The sequence below is a fragment of the Rana temporaria genome, chromosome 5 (assembly GCF_905171775.1).
Source record: "Rana temporaria chromosome 5, aRanTem1.1, whole genome shotgun sequence".
Taxonomy (NCBI): domain Eukaryota; kingdom Metazoa; phylum Chordata; class Amphibia; order Anura; family Ranidae; genus Rana; species Rana temporaria.
The window spans coordinates 108,967,747-108,984,970 of NC_053493.1; the positions used below are offsets into that span (position 1 = coordinate 108,967,747).

Below are 17,224 nucleotides of genomic sequence, written 5' to 3' on the forward strand. Positions count from 1 at the left end.
ACATTTTAGAAACTGGCTGAATTCCTGGATTTCATCTTTAAAGTGCAAGCTTCTGTAACGGGGTAAATTAATAGCATATGTACAAATACTAGTCTATAGTGTGGACCTTTGAACACGCCAGGAGCTACACCTAAAGTTCCGCATTGTTACAAAGTTGAATGGTGGTTAGAATGATGGTTGGGGGAGGGGACAATGGGAGAAGCAGACTGATGACATAATGTTTCTGTATTCATGTGTTCACATTTACATGGAAGAATAAAAGCAAAACAATACAATGCTTAGCCAGAACCACAATGATGTAAGATTCTATTCAAGGTTCATAGATTGCATTGCACATCTGTACAAAGAAAGTCTTTACAAACTGATGTCAAGAGCAAAACAGAAATGCCTGTGTACATTAAATTGCCTTTTGTCATGCATTTTGTAATTTCTCTATACAAGACGCGAGTCCCTAACTGACCCCAAGATGATATTAAACTGACCTCTTAACTGATCTCAAATGGCCATGTACACTAACCATTATATTACTGTTCGAAAGTAAGTAGCACAGTGAATTTTACAGGGTTTCACTCTACCATAAAGTAAAGGTCAAATGTTGTCAGCTTTCACCCTCGAAAGCAAGTCAAACCCATACCAGTGGCATGCATCTGAGATCAGCTTGAGGTCAGTTTGCAAATGGCTGATGATCACTTTAGAACACATTTTAGATGTGTTTACCTCGACCTATATGGTAAATTAAAGCAAATCAGTGGAGTGCCTGACATAGCAAATGCAATTATACTCTGCTCCATGAAGCCCATTTCAAATTTCAGCATTGGGGGGGGGGGGGGAATAGACCTGGTTAAAAAGATTATGATTTTAAGGCTATATTTGGTAAAACAATACTTAAATTTTATTTTTCAAAAAATATAGACAATGAGAAATTCACCCATATTCCTAATTCCCATAAAAACTACAACTCGTCATAAACACCACCTCTGATGGTCTGGACCTAACTCATAAGCTCATATCACGCAGCTAGAAACAAATGTTTAAAAAAAAAACTACTGTTTACAGTGCGAGGATCTATAGGTCGTAGGTTGACATCCTCAAATTATATAGGATCAGTCAATAATATTACAATTAAAAATATTCCCAGTATGTTTTTATATTTTTAATATCCCATTTCCAATCTCAACCTGTTCTTACAAAAATGGCCTGGTACACTAGGGATAAGGAATAGGAATTTTGACTTGCCTAAAAAAAAATCCATATCTTGGAGTACAGTACAGGACACATGCTGAGTATTCATAGACCCTGGGTTATAGGTTTGTAACTTCAGGTGATTGCAAAGCTATTGTAGATATGCCTCCTTGGCACCCTTTCCCACTGTGTAAGTCCTCAGTATTGTAGCAAGCAGTGCAGAGTAACCAAGGAATAGAAGGGAGGGTTGTCTGTGTCCTGTACTTTACTCCACGGTATGAAATGTTTAGATAGATCAAAAGTATTGGTAGATGTTGAGACATCCCTATACAATGAATGAGAACGGTGGACAACAACTAGGCTTTCAAACATCATATCTGCAGAATCTCTGAAAATGCAACACCTTCAATTGGTATAGTGAGAAGTTTGTTTAAAATGGATGTAAACCCACTCTCATCCTTTCTAAACTACTACCATAGTGCTGATCTATAAGGATATACATGCCTCCTGCATGTATCCTTACCTGTCCAATGTCTCCCCTCTGTCTGTTATAAGAACTGAAAATCTGCGGATTCTGTGGGTGGATCTGTTGTCTGGAGCTCTGTGGGTGGAGTCGTGATGTCAGTAGACTCCCCGCCCACCTCTACACTCCCCTTACACTAAATTGTGATCACTAACATCCAGTCAAAATCCAGAAAAGTAACCACATGACTTCAGAAAAGGAGTGGGGGTGGGACTTAAACATGCAGTCGTATGCAAAAGTTTAGGAACCCCTGACAATTTCCAAGATTATCATTTATAAATATTTGGGTGTTTGGATCAGCAATTTCATTTTGATCTATCAATTAATTGAAGGACACAGTAATATTTCAGTAGTGAAATAAGGTTTATTGGATTAACAGAAAATGCGCAATATGCATCAAAACAAAATTAGACAGGTGCATAAATTTGGGCACCCTTGTCATTTTGAATACCTGTAACTACTTAGCACTGATTAATTGGAACACACAATTGGTTTGGTGAGCTCATTAAGCCTTGAACTTTATAGACAGGTGCATCCAATCATGAGAAAAGGTATTTAAGGTGGCCAATTGCACGTTGTTGTTCTCTTTGACTCTCCTCTGTTGCCACTCTACAAAAAGAGTGGCAACATGGGGGCCTCAAAACAACTCTCAGATGACCTGAAAACAAAGATTGCTCTACATTATGGTTTAGAGGAAGGCTACAAAAAGTTATCACAGAGATATAAGGGGTCAATGTCCACTGTGAGGAACATAGTGAGGAAATGGAAGACCACAGGCACAGTTCTTGTTAAGGCCAGAAGTGGCAGGCACATAAAATATTGGAGAGGCGAAGGATGGTGAGAACGGTCATAAACAGCCCACGGATCACCTCCAAAGACCTACAACTAGGGTTGTCCCGATACCGATACTAGTATCGGTATCGGGACCGATCCCGAGTATTTGCGGGAGTACTCGTACTCCCGCAAATACCCCCGATACCAGAATAGAATACTTCAATCCCGCCGCCACCAATGCCGTTACGCCACATCCCCGCTACCGCCGACTGACTGTGTTATACGCGCGCCGTTCCATTACAGCTTTGAATAGCTGTAATGATTGGCGCCGCGTATAGACACTCCCCCTTGCTCGGGTGAACTGTCCAATCCCGAGCGAGGGGGAGTGTCTATACGCAGCGCCAATCATTACAGCTATTCAAAGCTGTAATGGAACGGTGCGCGTATTACACTGACTGTCGGCGGTAGCGGGGATGCAGGACAGGTAAGCGGGACATGGCTGGCTACATGGGGGGAGACATGGCTACATGGGGGGGAGACATGGCTACATGGGGGAGACATGCTGCATGGGGGGGGGGAGACATGGCTACATGGGGGAGACATGCTGCATGGGGGGGGAGACATGGCTACATGGGGGGGAGACATGGCTACATGGGGGAGACATGGCTACATGGAGGAGACATGGCTACATGGGGGGGAGACATGGCTACATATGGGGGGGACATGGCTGCATATGGGGGGGACATGGCTGCATATGGGGGGGGCAAGGCTGCATATGGGGGGGACATGGCTGCATATGGGGGGGACATGGCTGCATATGGGGGGGGACATGGCTGCATATGGGGGGGACATGGCTGCATATGGGGGGGACATGGCTGTATATGGGGGGGACATGGCTGCATTTGTGGGGAGACATGGCTGCATTTGTGGGGAGACATGGCTGCATTTGGGGACACATTTAAAAACAAGTATCGGTGACTACTTGAAAAAAAGTATTGGTACTTGTACTCAGTCCTAAAAAAGTGGTATCGGGACAACCCTACCTACAACATCAACTTGCTGCAGATGGTGTCACTGTGCATCCTTCAACAATTCCACGCACTTTGCACAGGGAGAAGCTGTATGGGAGCGCAATAGGAAAGAAGCTTTTTCTGCACACACGCCACAAACGCAGTCGCTTGAGGTATGAAAACGCACATTTGGACAAGCCAGCTTCATTTTGGCATAAGGTGCTGTGGACTGATGAAAAAAAGATTAAGTTATTTGGTCATAACAAGGGGCGTTTTTAATGGCGGAAGTCCAAGAAAAACACTTGCTACCCACAGTAAAATTTGGTGGAGGTTCCATCATGCTGTGGGGCTGTGTGGCCAGTGCCGGTACTGGGAATCTGGTTAAAGTTGAGGGTCGCATGGATTCTACTCAATATCAGCAGATTCTTGAGAATAATGTTGAGGAATCAGTCACAAAGTTGAAGTTACGCCGGGGGTGGATATTTCAACAAGACAACGACCAAAAACACGGCTCAAAATCTACTGGGGCATTTATGCAAAGGAACAAGTACAATGTTCTGGAATAGCCATCCCAGTCCCCAGACCTGAATATCATTGAACATCTGTGGGGTGATTTGAAGCGGGCTGTCCATGCTCAGCAACCATCAAATCTAACTGAACTGGAGATGTTTTGTAAGGAGGAATGGTCCAAAAGACATTCATCCAGAATCCGGACACCCATTACAGGCTATAGGAAGTGTCTAGAGGCTGTTATTTCTGCTCTACTAAATATTCATGTGATTTTTCTGTTGGGGTGCCCAAATTTATGCACCTGTCTAATTTCGTTTTGATGCATATTGCGCAAGAAGCCAAACGTTGGTGCGCAGGCGCCTTATAGAGCCGACTCGCAGTCCGGCTTCTTTCGGCAACTCGTGACGCGCTGTATGCGACGGTCGGAAGCCTGTCAATCAATTAGGAACGCCCAGTCCCGCAGATTATACCCGGAAGCCGTGGAGAACATATATCTCTAAAACGATATGTACGGCAATGATTTAAAAACACCCGATTGTGCTTCTAACAACTCGCCTGAATCTAATGTTAAATTTTTTTTTTTTGGGTGAACCCCTGCTTTAACAAAGTAATAGTCAATGTCATGTTCAATTAAATTTGAGCTCTGGTTACCAAATCAATATATTTTCCAAGTATAGCAGTGAACACAATACAAAAATGGTTGTTACATTACAAGTGCCGTTTTGAAACCCCCGACACGTTTCAACCTATGCATTGATGGTCTTCTTCAGTGGGATAGTTTGCTCTGAGGAAATACATCAAACAACTCAGAATGTTTCAGGACATTTTTTCGTACACTAACTTCTATATATACAGCAATAATATATTTGCCACTGAAAAATGGAATGAAGAATCTCATAACCAGAAATTAATAATTTTATTGAAAAATCCAGAAGACTCCATGATCCATCCTCGCCTCCCCTGGAAAGGACAACAGCTCAGGGGGGCTTACAAGAAGCCACACTTTTGACACGCTTGGAAGAAACCGAGAGGCCGCTTTCCCATTTGTCCTAGATTGCCCATTCTATGTGTTCCTAAATGGAGGTTGTCTTTTTAGATGTAGCAGGTCTCTTTGTACCCAAAGACGTATGGCAAGACAGAGGAGGATTAAGTGTGGCAAATGTGGAGGTTTTTGTGCACAGCAGGAATGAGCAGATCCACATTAGCAAGCACAGTGTGTAAATCTAAAACTTCAGGCCCTTTTTATTACCTTCTCTTTTAGGCCAAACATATCGATATCCAAGTCAGGTAGAGACAGAGGAGCTGGAGAAGAGGCTTGGCATTTTGGAGCCTTGGACAGAGATGGCTGTAAAGCCCTTCATTGTACAAGAATTTCGGACATAGTTACAGAAAAATCTGCCCTTTGTGTTGCATGCCTGAAATAAAACTATAGTTGGATGCAGAGACCATTATTGATATCTGGTCCTGTTCTGGTGCAAGGGAAGCATCATCACTCTAAAGTGTTGTGCATGCCTTCAGTAGAGAGAATGTTCACCTGAATTTTTCCGCGGCTTTCTTTCGCCTGGTTTACACCATAGGTATGGGTGAGGGTGATCCCCTGTGACATCCTCATTACGGAAAGAAGTGCCTGAGGAAGGTTTAGGGTCTCTAGGTGGAAGTGGCAGTAAAGTGTGCGACCAGTGGTGTGCTGTAACACCTGGCCATCCACCTAAAAGTAAGCTCTCAGTGGTTGGGTTTCAGTGGTTTACACTAAAGTGAAGTCATTCCAAACATAGCCCTGGTTTTAATTGTAATGGTCAGAGATACAGCGTTGCCTTATCTTACCTGTCCCCAACACTGGACCCTATATAGAGTCCAGGCTTCACCTAACATGGGGACATACTCCAAAAGGGGTCATCAGGGTCTGAGTTTCATAGAGATGGACCACGGCCCTGAACCTGTATACCACCCTGAGCAGGGTGGATTTGATTTATATCACTAGTTAAATACCGTGATTTAAATCAACTTGATTTAATCATAATTTTTAAAGAGCAACTGTCATCTCTGTCCCACAGCGGCTCCTCCTTTGACCCGCTGTTGATTCACGACAGTCTCATTCACTTTAATGGGACGGAAGGTGAGGGACGTGGCAGCAGCAGGTAAATGGATGCCCGCTAACAGGCGCCACCATGATGGATCTGAAATGACAGGTGCTCTTTAAACGTAAGGACTCATTCTTGCTGGTAGTGAGAAACTTTAATATTTGCAAACAAAATGAAGGTTTCCTATTTAGAATAATAAGCTGTCAGGTTAGTAAAACCGATTCAATCATACAGTTTGTAATGTACATAGATTTAAACAATGGAATAAAGAAAAATAGCAAAACAATGGGAATAAAGAAAAATTCCTGAACTTTGTTTTTATCTTTAATGCAGTGCATGTTATCTCAGCTTGCAGAGCTTGGATTCATTAAATGAGTTTAGCAAAAATTGAAAATTTGCAGAATATATAGCCTCATGCTACATAACTAAGCTCCATTTCATGCAGAATAAACTGAATTCTTAATGTATCTTAAATAGAGAACTATCTTTAGATAGATTTTTGCTCCAAAAGCATTTTATTAAAATAAATTTGATAAAAATAAAAGAAACCTGATAAAAAAAATCAAGAGGTGAAAGAGGATCATCTAATATAGACAAAAGTTCTGATGACAACTGTATAAGATGGGAATTCCCCTCATATTGGGGGGATTTTTTCTCACATACAGTACTGTTGTGTCTCCAGGAAAAGAAGTGAAACAAATGTCCCCAAGAGGACATAGACAGCAAAAAACAGACTGAGAGGAAATGTATCTGTTCCTTAAAGGGATTGTAAAAGTAGAAGGTTTTTTACCTTAATGAATTTTATGCATTAAGATAAAAGGCCTTCTGTGTTCCTCAGCCCCCCCCCCCCCCCCAATACTTACCTGAGCCCCCTCTCTATCCAGCGATGTCCACCAGTGTCTCTGCCCCTTTTTCTTTTGTAAGGGGCCCAGATGGCAACCCCCCTTTTTTTTCTTTTTTTTATATATTTATTTTTTATTTGTTTTTATTAAAGGGCCCAGAGGTCCCCAGGGCCCCGGATGACAACCCTCCTTTTTTTTTTTTTTTTTTAATACATTTTTTTTAGTTTTTATTAAAGGGCCCAGAGGTCTCCAGGGCCCCGGATGGCAACCCCCCCCTTTTTTTTTAATAAAAAAAAAATATATATATATATATATGTATATATATATATATATTTTATTATTATTATTATTATTTTTTGTTTTTATTAAAGGGCCCAGAGGTCCCCAGGGCCCCGGATGGCAACCCCTTTTTTTTATAAAACTTTTTTTATTATTTATATATTTATTTATTAAAGGCCCCCAGGACCCCGGATGGCTACCCCCCTTTTTTTATATATTTTTTTTATTTCTTTTTTTGTAAGGGGCCCAGAGCAACCCCCCCCCCCCAATTTGTGGCACCCCCCACGCTTCTCAATTCACCCCCCCTTCTCAATTTTCTCAAATAGCGGCGGCACCCCTGCTTCTTAATTTGCGGCAGCCCCCCTTTCCCCCGCCCCCCCCACTTCTCTGCTCCAGGGGGCCCATGCCTGAAGCCATGTAAGGGGCCCCATCATTCCTGATGGCGGCCCTGGGGGCGGGCCGAACCGCAGCTCCATGTTTGAATGGATACACAGAGCTGCTGCTGGGCTTGGGTGCCCCCATAGCAAGCTGATTGCTGTGGGGGCACTCAACAGGAGGGAGGGGCCAAGAGCTCCAGCTAGGGACTTGAGAAGAGGAGGATCCAGGCTGCCCTGTGAAAAAACAATTGCACAGAGCAGGGAAGTATGACATTTTTTTTATGTTAATAGTAAAAAAACAAGACTTTACAATCACTTTAAGCCTAGTACACACTGCTATTTTTTTTTTTGTGCAACCCATCAGGCTGAATGAAAAAAAAACTGACAGCACAGATTGAAGCCACTGTACTAACATTTTGATGTTAGTACTCCAACCTCCCCTGCTGTTTTATTGTGTTCTGACAGGGAAATGCCCCAGCCCCCGTCAGACCGGTTGCAGTACACATGGGATGAATGTCGACCAGTTTCTATTGAACCGGCCGATGCCGCCCGACATTCGGCCCGTGTGTAGTTAGGCTTTACACTATGTGTTGATACATACATACTACATACTCTTTACTGGGCCTTACAATTGGCATATAAGACCACAATGATTTGCTTGTAGTTATAGTGAGTTTTGTTGTATCTTTATCTGCTTACTTTTGCCTTAAAATTACTCCTTTTAAACATACTTTAACTTATAAGCTGATGTCTTTGTGGCCCGAAGGAATTAATATTTGACAGTTTTCTTTTAATCAGTTTTGATCTACTGTAGCTTTAGGCAGTCCCGTCTTTACGTATTACTCGCCCAATGTTATGTGAGGGAAAAACGTAGTTAGTAGTGCAATGTGTAAGAAAACCAACTCACTTCTGAGTCCGCAGACGGTTTTCGGTGATTGAGTCACCTTTTATGTGCTCATGAATCACAGGATGTAGCTTTTTATTTCCAGCTTTTTGAAATGTAAAAGCAACATTTATTTGTATTGTGTTGGATGAACTATGATTTTATTTATTGTAACAAAGCTTTGCAAAACTTGGACACCTTAAATTGAAATGAGTCATCAATGAGGTGCTGGGCACAATGGAAGTAATTACACTGAAGTCTACGGAGAGTCAACTCAAGAGTCAAATTATGTCTGCACAATAGCCAACAGGAAAGCATTACATCATTATAACTGTGTGTCACTGGAATTAACATTCATCGTTCTTTTTGGCAAAGATCTCACACTAGCACAAAGAATGGGAAACTTCACATTAATGAGAATAGAATAAAACTGCTACTGTAACTGCCATTTTTTTCAGGCTGTCTATAATGGCATTTCACACATAGTGACAGACTGTACAGCAAAGTTGTTGTACAGTCTGTCACTATGTGTGAAATGTGAAATGCAATTATAGGCAGCCTGAAAAAAAATGGCAGTTACAGTAGCAGTTTAATTCTCCGGAATTAGTTGGCAGGAAGTCAGCTTTGCAAAGGAAAATAGTGCAACCCCCCCTGCTTTAATTTTATCTTCCGTTCTTGTCAATTCCTAAAATGTTACATATTTATCAATTGATGAAATATTAAAATGTAAATTCCTGAAATGTTACACATTTATCAATTGATGAAATATTACATGCTCCAGTGTATTAATATTATAAGGTGTTCTATCGGGTTGAGGTCAGGACTCTGTGCAGGCCAGGCAAGTTTTTTCACCCCAAACTCACTCATCCACACTATATTGCCAAAAGCAGCGGTCGACAAAATCCGGGCACCAGGTTGCAATTGCGACAAGAAATTGTGACCTGGCGCCCGCAGCGGCCGGTAATTGAGGCCGCAAAGCCGTGGCCTCAATTACCGGCTGCCGCGATCGCGCGGCGGGCGAGGTGGGAGCGCACGGAGGCACAGGATCCTGTGTCTCTGTGCGCCCCCTCTGCGCGATCGCGGCGAGCCCGCGGCGGCCGGTAATTGAGGCCGCGGCTTTGCGGCCTTGTGAAGTCCCAAGCTCTTCCTTCTGTGAGCTGTCGCCATCTGGTGGTAGCCGTTGGCATTACAAGTTAAACCGCTGTTTTAATGTGTAATCTTTCACTATTTTCACTGCCATCTTCTTCCCTCTAATTAGAACCTCCAAACATTATATATATATATTTTTTATTCTAACACCCTAGAGAATAAAATGGCGATCGTTGCAATACTTTCTGTCACGCCGTATTTGCGCAGCGGTCTTACAAGCGCACTTTTTTGGGGAAAAAATACACTTTTTTAATTAAAAAATAAGACAACAGTAAAGTTATCACAATTTTTTTTTTTATATTGTGAAAGATAATGTTACGCCGAGTAAATTCATACCCAACATGTCACGCTTCAAAATTGCGTCCGCTTGTGGAATGCCGACAAACTTTTACCCTTTAAAATCTCCATAGGCGACGTTTAAAAAAATCTACAGGTTGCATGTTTTGAGTTACAGAGGAGGTCTAGGGCTAGAATCTGCAGCTGCAGTCTCCTGGGAGGCTTGTGGATGGAGGGTGTCACCGCTACTAACATGCAGGATCAATAGTGCTTTTGGCTCAGCAGCCATTCAAGGCTGATATCCAGGCTTATACACTACCTCTGTAGGTTTGCGTACCAGGGATGCCAGTTTTGGCTCCCTTCCTCTGTGGCACCACTACTATCCACTGAATATTTCCTGCCCTAACAGTTTTTTTTTACACATCTATCGAACGTCCAGCAGCCCGGACTTGGCTACTTAACCCTTTGTAGGAAGTTATCCCTCCTATACTGTGTACTTATTACCATTGGAAGATATAAATGCTTTAACACTATTTCAAACCATACTTTTGAGACTCCGTGAGGAAGCGCTGTAATAGGCGCGAAACCGGTCGAGTCAGTAAACACTGCATGCTCCATCTCCTCAGACATTTATGTGTCTGCACCTCTATCATTTTAAAGGATAATCAAACCTTTAAACGGTTTGTTTTGTTCTGATAAGAAAGTTCTTGACCCTATTGTTGAAACTCTGTATTTTCACATATGACTACTATTTTATCAATTCCTTTTGTACTTTTGGAGGTACCTTGCAGTGTCGAGTTGGTTTACTAGATAGCTCTGTTGGAATACTAATTCCTTTTTAATATTACTGTATTTTTTATGTTTAAATAAATCAAAAACATTTTTAGAGAAAATTTCTCTCTGTGTGACTATATTCTGACTAGTTTATAGTGCCTGAAAAGTCCAACAACTAGCCCCTAGTTATTCTCTTGTTCATACGTATTAGGACGTGGCACATTTTTATATGACTAAGTATCCACATGTACACTACATGTGAGGATATTTCTCCATTCCTTTTTTTCCTTTAGAAAGAACACAATTTAATTTGACAGCTACTGTAAAAAGAATAAGCCAAAAGTTGTGCATATTCAGCTAATAACTGCAAATGATGTGACTTGTATAATCATCCTAGATATCAATGTTAGGGTTGACTCCTAAGTGATCTCGAGCATAACATTTGGAAGTGAATGACCTGTGTATAGTAATGCACATCGAAATAATCCAACTTCAAAATCTCTCTATGATCATTTAGAGATTGTTGCATGTTTCAGTTACACAATTTAGGTAAGAATAGTCTGATTTTCGATTGAGATTTTATGGTTCACACCTCTTTGATTAAGGCTCCGTTCACATCTTGGCATATCAGGCGACAATCGCGGTAAAATCACGCAAACAGAACCGGGGGGGGGGGGGGGAAATGCCTGTCACCCAAAATAAGCTCTTCTACTTCTTTTGGGCGACAGGTGTCCCGTGATTCTGTTTGCATGATTTTACCGCGGTTGTCGTCCGATGAATCATGGCATCATCGAGCCATGTTTGGGATGCTATTAAAAGTTCCAGGGAACATACGGGCGTCCTGCGATTTGCCACAATTTTGAATTGCAGGCGGGATCACGGCAATTCTGCCCACGATTTGGAACGCGGAGATGTGAATGGAGCCTTAGTGTGGTGCATTTCTTAATTATTTTTTTTTTGTACCTTCTGGTTGATGCCCATTTTTGTGCAGTTTGTTTTTTACATAATAACATTCAATCATATCTATCAACAATGGCTGATTCCTTGGCCCAGACATGAAACACACAGGCTCCTGCAGCCACAGACTAGTCCCCAGCTCATACGCATAATCACTTGTCCTTTTCCTACTAAGATCTCCTACATCCTGGCACTTCTGCCTTTAGTTTTTCTAAATGCCGGAAAAGTGATCTGGGAAGTGTAAACTATGTATATGCGTCCCAGGTCACTTTTTTCATGTGTTTAGATGTTTAGTTGCATTTAGTCGCGTTTATCCACATTTGCCTGTATCTACATCCGCTAAGCTCTATTCAGCTCTACAAAACCAACAAATGTACTGTGAATACAACTTTTTCTCAATTTCATCTGTTTTCAATGCTAGTGTTTTTGAGGTTTTAGGCCCCCACTTTTCTATTCTTCTCATGGCCAGTGCAGAAAGCTACATTGTCAAACATTGAGAGAAGTGTATTAACTGTCACTTTATCCGACAGGAGGGGGACACATCATTTCATACATGAAAGAATATAATGTCTGTTTAGAAATTGACAGATACCCTTAAAAAAGATACAAGTGTTGTACAGATTTGAGTCCCATAGTTCAGCAAAGGTATCCTTTAATAGAAATTGTGTAAATGTTACTAGAAATAATTAATTGCAAATTTTCATTGTTTTGTAGGTGACATTTCGGACGAGGATCTACCACTGCAACATAAACAGCCAAGGAGTCATCTGTCTCGATATCCTGAAAGATAACTGGAGCCCAGCATTAACCATTTCTAAAGTTCTCCTCTCCATCTGTTCACTGCTCACAGACTGCAACCCTGGTAAGAATCTGACATTAGGAAAGGCATCCTTCTCTACTTTTAAAAACACCTTTTCGAAAATGTATGGGGCCATGTCCGAATATAGAGCCATTCTCATCAGTTCTTGACTATGAAGCAGATTAGAGTCTAACCATAGTTAGAATAATATGCTCATCAGAGCTGTTTAGTAGCAATGTCAGCATCCAAAGCCGATTCGGCTCTCGGGTGCTGCCGCTGCCATCTTCGGTAAGGGAATTAGGAAGTGAAGCCTTGTGGCTTCACTTCCTGGTTCCCTACTGCGCAATGTGCGACTCACACTGGTTCCCACTGGTCCCCGCTGTCTTTTGTGACCTGTGTGTCTCCCAGAAGACAGCGGGGGGGACGGGAAGGCACCGGAAGTGGCGTAAATAACCGCGGGTGGCTCGGGTATCTATGCCGGGAAGTGTGTGCAAAATACCTGTATTAGACAGGTATCTTCTCCCCCCTCCCCCTGAAAGGTGCAAAGTGTGACACTGGAGGGGGGGGATTCCGAAAAGCGGAAGTTCCATTTTTGGGTGGAACTACGCTTTAACCAGCTTGACTGTGGTCGGGACATTAGAAAGTAAGCTCCTTCACCAGTAACGATTATTGGTCCAATGTTGTCTGTTAGGCACTGCAGAATAAGTAAATAAACAGGGCTTTGCACATAGCAATGTGAAACCTTCAAAAGGACCTAAAAAATAATGTGATGGTCCTAGGTATGGATTCTTTTTTACTTTATTCAAACTACTGTTCTTTGCATGAGTATAAAGGGTTAACTATATGTTTATATAACACATTATCTGAAATTGAAAAAGAGACAATAATTGATTCAATGCTGATCCCATTTAATAACATTGTTCGAAGTTAATCAGAAGGCTGCATACAGCAGATTACAGCAACACTGCCTTGTCTCCATGGATATGAGTCCATATAATTCTATTTAAGTCATATCATATAGGTCTCACAGGAGATACATATTTATGATGTTTACATTGTTATCTCAGAACAGCCTTTAGCTTGCCCAAGACAGAAGACATTTTATTCCGTGATTATTTGCCACATGATGCCCTTGGCTTGTAGCACAGTACCATTCATACAAGCTTCAGACATGAGATCCAAGCACAGATAAAATGTAAGCACTGACCCTTTACAGATGATGGAGCTGTGAAACATTGTTCTGAGGCAGCAAGATTATCATATGAATGTAGCAAAGCTTTATCTGATCTAATTGCTTTCTTTCAATTTCATTTACATGGGCTTCCAAGTGGAGAGGTTGCCTTTGTTTTTGTGTACACAGAATTGTCTTGTTGCTCTTCCTCCTGCAAAGCGATTACTAGAAGAACTATAAAGTAATTTCTGTTTATTCCGGTGTTTCCAGAAACACAAATTTTAATGCAGCAAAGAGATATATTGAAACAATGATATATGTGGCACTGATCATGGTGACAGTTTCATTTCTTTTGAATTAAAGTGTATGCTATGAATTCGCATTTAGCACATATTTAACTACAGTATCAAAAATGCTTTTTAAATACCCCTTTTCCTTTTATTGAAAGTCACGTGACCAATATATCCCCTCTCATACTGTCCATCGCCCGGGATCACTGCCAGGCAGGGCCATCTTTTCCATTGGGCACGCTGGGCAGTTGCCCAGGGGCCCCGCTTGCCTGGGGGGCCCCACCGGCTGCCCAGCAACCCCAGTAAAAAATTGTGGAGAGTGACGGGTTAGAACTGCCCATGCCCAGTTGGCGGAAATTACAGAGAAGATCCGGTTCTCCACGAGTGCGGGGGGTTGCTGATGTAAGGGGGAGTGAATGCAAAAATGTAAGGGGGCACTGATATAAAGGTTCCCCCTCCTATATTAGTGACCCCCCTTACCTTAGTGTATTTACTCTACGGAAGGTGGTCTCTGGTGACCAGAGTGCCCCCCACATCAGAGTTCCCCTTTACATCAGAGTCTGCAGGATTCCCCCTTACAATGCAAGGGGGAACTCAGTCTGCGGACCCTGATGTAAGTGGGAAAGAAAAAGCAGTGGACTCTGATATAATGTGGTCTCTGGTCACCAGAGCCCCCCTCAACATCAGAGTTCCCCCCTTAGATCATGATCTGCAGCGTTCCCCTTTACATAAGAGTTCCCTTTCACTGTAAGGGGGAATCCTGCAGACTCTGATGTAAGAGGAAACTCTGTGCTGGCTGGGTTATAGTAACCTGACCTTCATGTCAATGAAGACATTTATTTTTTTTTACTTTTGTTTAACTTAAACACATTGCTAATAGCACTAGATATATGTTTATAGTTTAAATACTGACATTTGCATTGTTCGGCACTGAAAACTGTAATTTTAGGTATTTTTTTTGCAGTGGCAGTAAAAAATGTGGTTCTGCCAGTAAATTTTATGATTTTTGTCAGTAAATTCTTGTGCGTGATTGTGTAGACAGGGCCCCAGTGCACTGTATTGCCCGGGGGCCTATAATGCTCTTAAGATGACACTTCTGCCAGGAGCTGAAGTCCGTCACATTCTGCAGAGCTGGGCAAAGGGCTTGTGACTACAGGCATACCATCATTATTTGTATTATACAGGGGTTTTTTTTGTGGCCAACAGTCTGCGCAACATTTACAAAATTAACAGCATTAGTATAGTTACGATCCAATCCAATATCGGGGGGTTCAGAGGACCCTGCTCATGAGAGCTTGCAATCTAAAGGGAAGGTAATGACTGTTAGAGGATGAGTTGATAGAGAAAGTAAAATCCTAGTTGTTCGGTAGATGTGGGATAGGCTTTGAGTTGAGTTCTCGAGGTTTGCCTAAAACTGAACAGAGTAGGAGATAGCCATATGGTTTGAGATAGAGAGTTCTAGAGGAAGGAGTAAAAATCCTGGAGAAAAACATGGGAGGAGGTGATGGGAAGACAAGGAAGCAGGAGTTCTTTGGGAGGAGCGAAGAGGGCAGTTTGGTTGATATTTTGAGATGAGGTTGTGATGTAGCATGGGACAGAGTTGTGGATGGCTTTATATTTTGTGATTTGAATTTATGTGTTTGGCGAGCAGAAGTCAGTGGAGGGATTGGCAGCAAGTGTTGGCAGACACTGAGTGGTTGGTTAGGATGATGAGTCTGGCAGCAGCATTCACGATAGCCTGAAGGAAAGATTACCTGTGTTGAGGTAGGCTAATAAAGAGGGAGACAGAGTTGAAGGTGGCAAGATTTTGAAAGTGATTGGGGCTGAAAGGGGAAGTCTGAGTCCAGAATTACACCTAGCATCTGAGGGAGTGATTAAAGTGGATGTAAACCCAATTCATGAAATTTGAGCTGGGCACATATATCTGAAATATTTTGTTATCTCTCTTCAAGAAGCTAAGTCCCATAGCTCTATCCTGAACCGTTCCTCTGTTATCAGTCTGATAACTCCTGACAAATTCTAGGACACATCAGCTAAAAGCAGCCTGACATTTCTATTAGGGGAGGTTGCTAAAATAGATTATCAGGGAGCTGGCCCTGTTACAAAACACCTCTGAGAGTCTCCCTTGGTGGAGCGCGGGTGTGTGCCTTTCCTCCAATCAACAATTTTAGCTATCTTGGCTGTATGCCCAGACATCACACTCTGTGTTAAACAGGAAGAGATAATTTCCTAACACGATCTGAACTTTCTAAACAGTATATAAATGTTAAGACAGCAGATATGGATGTAAAACCTATATAGGGAGATTTGTTTGATCTCTGTGTATCATCTGAGGATATTCACTTTACTGGATGTATGGAGGGTTTACATCCACTTTAATTGTAGTGCTGTTAATCTTGATAGATATTTTTGGAAGGGGTAAGTATGAAGCAGAAAGATAGATTTTGAGGTCATCAGCATACACATGGTATTGGTAACTGTAGACGGTTATTTAACCAACCCATTTAGCGCCTTGGGGGACCTTTATACAGAAAGGGGAAGAACAGAGGAGGGGATTGAGTTGTACATTACACTAAAGGTGCTCTAAGATAGGAAGGAGGAGACACATTAAAGAGCAGAGTCTTGGATGTCAAATGCAGCATAAAGGTCCAAAAAAAAGGAACAGAATAGTGGCCATGGGCTTTACAGTCAGTAAGTCATTGGTGAGTTTTAGGAGTGCAGTTTCTGTGCAGTGTTACGTGTGAAAGCCAGATTGAAGGGGTTGTTAACAGTGAGGTGGTGGCTCAGACAGTTGTAAACTAGGCATTTTAGAAGTTTGGAAGGCAATAGGAGCAAGGAGATGGGTCTTAAATTGTTCATACAGGAGGTGTGACCAATTAATGTTTTAGAGTGGGGGGGCAGGGAAGCCAGTAGAGAGGGATTGAAGATGAAAATTACAGTAGCGAGCCTAAAAGAGATTAACCACTTCCTGCCCAGCCTATAGCAGAATGATGACCGGGCTGTGGTTCCGTTATCCTGACTGGACGTTACAAGACGTCTTTCTGGACAACAGCCGGCACTCAGCGCAATCAGTGGTGCGGCATGCTAGTCTGACACACTGACGGAGGGTCTTTACCATGTGATCAGCCATGTCCAATCACTGCTGATCACAGTGTAAACAGGAAAAGCCATGTATTGGATGCTTGTAGAGGAAAGCCGGTCGGCGGCTCTCCTGACAGGGGGGTCTGCGCTGATTGACATTTCAGAGGAAAGCAAATAGGGTAACCAGGCAGAGAAGTCATCAAGAAAGCATGACACAGGCCACGGAGGACCAAGAGAAAGGAAACAAATAAAGTGAGCTTCAAAAG

General features: G+C 42.3%; 1 protein-coding gene across 1 annotated transcript in view; it reads left to right on the plus strand.

Moving 5' to 3' along the window:
• Positions 1 to 17,224, plus strand: part of LOC120940252 (ubiquitin-conjugating enzyme E2 E2) — a 292,835-nt gene that overhangs the window by 249,290 nt on the left and 26,321 nt on the right. The window contains exon 5 of the mRNA XM_040352988.1: positions 12,332 to 12,479. Within this exon, the coding sequence (XP_040208922.1) occupies positions 12,332 to 12,479 (148 nt within the window). The remainder of the gene's footprint in view (positions 1 to 12,331; positions 12,480 to 17,224) is intronic.